General features: G+C 38.8%; 1 protein-coding gene across 1 annotated transcript; it reads right to left on the bottom strand.

Annotated features, from left to right (window-relative positions):
- Window positions 1-297: 297 nt before the first annotated feature.
- On the bottom strand, window positions 298-5,671 carry LOC145938667 (uncharacterized). The gene is made up of 3 exons (XM_083042434.1): window positions 5,653-5,671; window positions 4,591-5,323; window positions 298-304 (listed from the first exon to the last, which is right to left on the bottom strand). The coding sequence occupies exons 1-3, from the start codon at window positions 5,669-5,671 to the stop codon at window positions 298-300; spliced, it is 759 nt and encodes a 252-aa protein (XP_082898560.1).
- Window positions 5,672-5,961: the final 290 nt, after the last annotated feature.

Below are 5,961 nucleotides of genomic sequence, written 5' to 3'. Positions count from 1 at the left end.
GAATGACGCTCGGTAATAAAAATTTCGATGTGGATAAAAATGATAATATAATTATCGATGGATCAAAATATGTTGGAACAGCAGGTCTTTACGAGTTGGTTTTCAAGAGAATTCCCGACGATGAAATATATACTGCGAATGACTTGCAGAACTACTAAAGTATATTATTAAGAACAAATGCGCACAGACGAAATGGTAATGTGAATCAGCCAGTATTAGGTAACAAGGGATACAAATATAAATATATAATCGCACCATTATTCTCTGATAAAAAATCTGGAAAAGGTATACTGCGTGCTATGACCTTAAACAATAATAAGATTGATTACGTGCATTGGAATGATCCCAACGAGTTGGTAGATCGTCTGCGATTGCTCGAAGCTTCACGTCAAGCTGGCAACAACGCCCACGGTAATGAAATATTGTCGATTATTGAGGAACTTTACGAAGCTGGTATTATTATAAAATAAGCTATACATCCAGTCTGTCAATATTAGTGGTATCGAAATGTCGATTAATAAATTTGGATTATCACTTGGAACATCGAATAATAATTCATATTATCAATGGAATGGATTACTAAGAAATTACGTGCGCGATAACACTCTGTGTCTAACAGTCTCCGGCTATGACGCAAGGTCGCGCAAGATACGACGTGTAGCGCAACTGGAAGATGATAATGATCCAGCCAACAAACGATATGTCGAAGCGAGTGTTAAGCTTTTGAGAGATCAACAGAAAGAAAATGAGAAAAAAAAAATCAGGCTTGAAAGGAATATGCAGGCGCTATTATTAACGCTGGATAAAATGGCTGTAACGCAGACTACATCAAAAGATACATAAAGAACTGTACGTGAAAATTATATCACATTATTACAAATATGCTTCGACCAAACACCTCTGAAAAGCAGCTACTCGTGGAGGAATTGCACGCTCCAGCGAGAAGAAATTTTCCCCGTAGACGCGTCATAGTACGTGGATACGACGACCTGTGGCAAGCTGACGTGGTCGAGATGCGTCCTTATGCAAGAGTCAACAAAGGATACAATTCCATATTCACCGTTATCGATGTGTTGAGCAAGTATGCATGGGCCGTGCCGCTCAAGAATAAGAGCGGACGCGAAACAGCTGACGCTATCGCCGAGATAATTCGAGATAGCAAGAGATGTCCGAGACACATACAAACCGATAGAGGAAAAGAATTTTACAATGCAAATGTGCAGAAACTCGTAAAAAAACACAACATCAATCATTACTCGACGTATTCTGTTATGAAAGCCTCAGTGGTGGAACGATTTAATCGTACTTTAAAGAACAATATGTGGAAAATGTTTACACTTAATGGCAATTACAAGTGGATCGACGTGCTATCCCGACTCGTTGCAGAGTACAATGCGCGAAAACATCGCACTATCGGCATGAAACCTATCGATGTTACTCCGGAGATTGCCGAAAACTTTTAAATACGGTATACAGTAACGTAAAAATTGCTGCTCCGGCAAGATTCAAAGTAGGCTGTCAGGTACGCGTGAGTAAATTCAAGACCGTCTTCGAAAAAGGTTTTACACCAAATTGGACTACCGAAATATTTAAAATTATCAAAGTGCAGAAAACTAATCCTGCGACATATATACTTGAAGATTTGCGCGGAAATTCCGTCGCTGGAAGATTCTACGAGTATGAGTTACATCATGTTGCAAATCCCGATGTATATCTCGTGGAAAAGGTTTTACGGAAAAAAGGCGATGATGTTTATGTGAAATGGTTGGGACTGGATAAATCTCACAACTCATAGATTCATAAAAATAATGTATTATAAACATTTATTTAAAATATCTGTACACTGTTTATTTTACAATATATTTATCTAATAATTTTATAAATACAAATATACATATACATATAATATACATATTTATACAAAATATACATATTTTACAACAAATATTATTTACAAAGGTATTTTATAATGTCCCCATGGTAATGTATCAGTGGTTTCAGGTATGATATACCGCTTATCATCGTGAGGACATGGAGCAATTTTCGTCTCGCGAATGGTGTATACTTCATGCAATTTCGATCTTATACATGACTGACTACGTGTCATTTCAATCTCTTCATTCAAACACCGCGTGTAATCATCAAACATTATCGTTCTCGCGACAACGTTACTCTTGACACCTTTTACTTTTTTCGTATCTTTCTTGCCATCCACTCGCAAGGCATACATTTTTCTAAGCCCTACAAATTCGGTCATAATCACACCGTTGTTTTCATCTTTCATTAGACGGGTACCTTTTTATTCACGAGCGGTATACCGTACACATTGTCCGCAGTGTAATCGCTCGTATCAAATTTGTCGAGGTTGCGTTTTATATTCTCGTACACATCTTCACATTCGATGTGGTATATTAGACTGTCTGTGTCGGTTACCAGGCATCTGTCACGATACAGCGGTGACATGTACTCATGATGAAATTCATATAAACATGTTTTGGAGATGTCGAGTATGCACATGCCAACATAGATTGGTTTATAAAATTTTACCTCAAGTTTGCATAATTCGACAGCGATTAGATTTTCCGAAAAGATACTTCTACTGTGAAAATTTGGTTTCGCAATCATTGCCTCTGCACCGTATCTTCCTTCCCAATGTGTGATAAGTTTTACATCAACCCGATTACGCACATTTTCCATCGTTTTGCCGAATACTGCATTATTCATCAATTTATATAAATTTTTTCAAAATCATTTTTTGCTTGCGTTCTAAATTTAGTATTAAGTTCGATATAATTTCGAAGCCATGGAGATTGCGCGAATTGTAATATGCGATGTATTTTTGCAACGCGAAGGCCGTGACGCGTACATTGCTGCAGATTGCGGTAGTGTATCACATATCGCTTCTTGTCGTATAGCGTTGCGAGAAGCTTATCTTCCCGCTTGCCTGGCGGCTTGTCGCGTGTCGGGCAAAACGGTAGGTCAGTGAGCGTCTCGTGAAGATGTCGCGGATATTCTAAATCTACCTCGAGGATGTAGCCTGTGGGTGAATCGAGCGCGATAGATGATGTGTCGAAATTAGATACATCGTCGACCCATTGAAAATCAGCATAAGGCAATGGTTGACACATTGCTCATCCATACAAATTATTTACATCGAAATACATTAGATATGAAGATGGTTTCAATGAATCGTACGACTGCATGTACTTGTTATTAGCGTGTGCATATCTGTTTGAACATTGACTCAATCCACCGCGTATACCACGTTCGATAAACATTACCATGTCAACGTCTGTAAGTAATTCGAACGTAACTTTTGTGTGCTTTAACATGGCGTCCCACGTATACCCGGGGAGAGTAAAGTAATATGCGGGGTCGAGCTCATAACTCTCGATACATTTATCCCGGAAATTTTCAAAAATGTCGGCTAATAACAAGACGTCAGTTTTTAAATACAGATCGCTATATTCGCCCAGCGTTCGAATGGAGAACCGCTCCCATACGTTTTCAGCGTGCGCGTAATCGTTCTCGGATACAGTGTGCCCGGTCAAGGAACTATAAAACGATTCGCGTGGTGATAGACACGTATCGTGCAACCTTTCAAAACAGTTGATGTATTCATACGGAAAGACACCTTTCCGTGTTAATAAATTGAAATTTTCGGTAGATAAATTTTGAAATTTTGATTTAAAATTTTTGAGTTTATCTTTACTTAGAAATGATGCCAATTTGTCGAGACTAGTATTGAGAAATTTATATGAATCGATAAAACGTAATTTAATATCTCTGGATTTGTCTTCTGCAAATTGAACATTTTTTGTATATGATATATATTTTTCTTTAGTTATTGGACGTAATTCGATTCCCCCTTCGAATGCTGTAGCTATTTCCTTAATTATGAAATGTGAGTCGTAACCGGATAAATTATGAAATACTATTGGAATACAAAAAGAGTTTTTATAATTTAGATTACAATTTGAGTGCGCGGGACCTCTGTACCGCCCGGTCAGATGGCAATGATCGCGTACGCGTGTATCGTCATCTTGCATGAATGGTTTCTCACATATATGACAATGCGTTGCGCTATGAAATTTTTCTCGCTCGTCTGATGTTAAATTTACCATGGGGACGTTAGTTGCTAAAATATTCTTTACGCTAAATTTTGTAGTTGTTCGGAAAACCACGAAATGCAATCTACACTACGACGAGAATAATACTCGGATAACGAATCGTCATATGAGCAATGTACATAATATGCTATACTAAATACTTGGTGATGTTGATATAAATTCTTTTCTTCTTCCTTCTTATTCGTCTTTGTCAGCACACATTCGAGGTCGGCGTACACCACAAAAGGAAGTCGCTCTTTGCGATTAAAGTTGTTGAACGCGAGCCACTTGTCCTTATCGCTCGGTAACCGGATAGCGCAGTCATTCATCTCTCCGCAGTCTACCATATGTGTCTGCAACTTGTCCTCAGACCCGAAATAATGCAAGCATCTGTAAAATTACAATTATAAACAATTTTATTTTATATACATATATAATTTAAAGTAAATACACATATATAATTTGCAATAAATATACGTACCGATCGCAGATATATGTCTTGTGACCATGTTTGCGCAATTGTGAGCTGACAAGTCGGGAGAGATTCTTGATGCATATGAAATGTCCAATGTTGTTGCTGTCTTCCATGTACAGCAAGTTGACGTGTCTGTCTTTCTTCTGCTCACTAAGACGTATCGAGACAATGTTCTTTTCTTCGATGCTGTACACATTTATCGAAATGTTGTTTAATATTTCAAACTTTTTGATTTGATTCACAGTCACTGGAAACTCAATGTCTTGGAGATTCAGCACTGTTGTGTAATGCGGATATGATGATTCCCGTTCCACATTTCTTTCGGCGGGGTACAGAGCAGCGATCACCGCCCACGCGAAACATGCATTGTCTTTTGATTGCACATTCACCACTGCTCTTTTCATCATTATTTCTCGCGGCAATTTAATGTGACATCCCGCGCGCATTGGATTATACTTGTTTATATTTACAATTAAATTGATTATTCGCGACAGTGCCCAACCACTATCGCGTTCCTGAAATTCTTCTAGCGATGCTAGCGTGGGCTCAATAACGCGGTGATCGTACCAATCATGTAAATCGGAGGTGCGAAAGATTTCAAAGTTTTTCGTATTGATAGTTTTATTAGCACGCTTATCATCCGACACAAACTCACCATTAAACATAGTGTTCACTTTCACACTAGTGTGTTTTTGCAACACTTTTTGCACGTGTCCGATCACAATGTCTTTGGCCTCCTCTAGAAATTGACGAGGTTCGATATGATTGCTGTTATCACCGCACCAGTCAAGATGCGGCTCTCGAACGCCGTATCAATCTCTCGCCATATGAGTCCGACGTCTCGCGAACTGCTTCCGGCACCTGCGTGTACAAAACATCTGCGTACCGAATTCTTCAACCCTTCGAGACGCGCGATTGGGGAGACAAGCGATTGTCGAACTCCGATCGGTAATCGTGGACGTTTTATTCGACTTTGTTCTTCCAGTGATTCGATGTATTCGTCATATTGCTGCTCCCACGCAATATATTCTTCCACCGAAATCACCCTTGCGGATTGCTCCAACAAACTTGCTTCCAATTGTGCCATATTTCTTTACTTGAGATGCACTTCTTGAACCTCTGACAAAGATACTGACATAGTATGCCTCTTTACCATCCTTTTTATTTGATTGTAAAGATCATTGGCACTCAAGTATGTTGCACTTAACTTTGTGATTTTGTTACGTACGAATGATGCATCGACCTTGAAATTGATACATTTTTGCACATTTCGCGAGATTCATCTCAAAATGAGAGCAGCCGTACATTGGCGCTCGAAAATTTTAATTATGTTGCATTTTCTTGTGATTTTGTTACATACGTTTTGAACACCTGGGG

Source organism: Prenolepis imparis, unplaced genomic scaffold, assembly GCF_030444845.1.
Source record: "Prenolepis imparis isolate NDT839.2.m4 unplaced genomic scaffold, iyPreImpa1.0 SCAF_7, whole genome shotgun sequence".
NCBI classification, from domain to species: Eukaryota; Metazoa; Arthropoda; class Insecta; order Hymenoptera; family Formicidae; genus Prenolepis; species Prenolepis imparis.
Note: the sequence above shows the minus strand (reverse complement) of the source record. Positions and strands in the feature narration are given on the sequence as shown.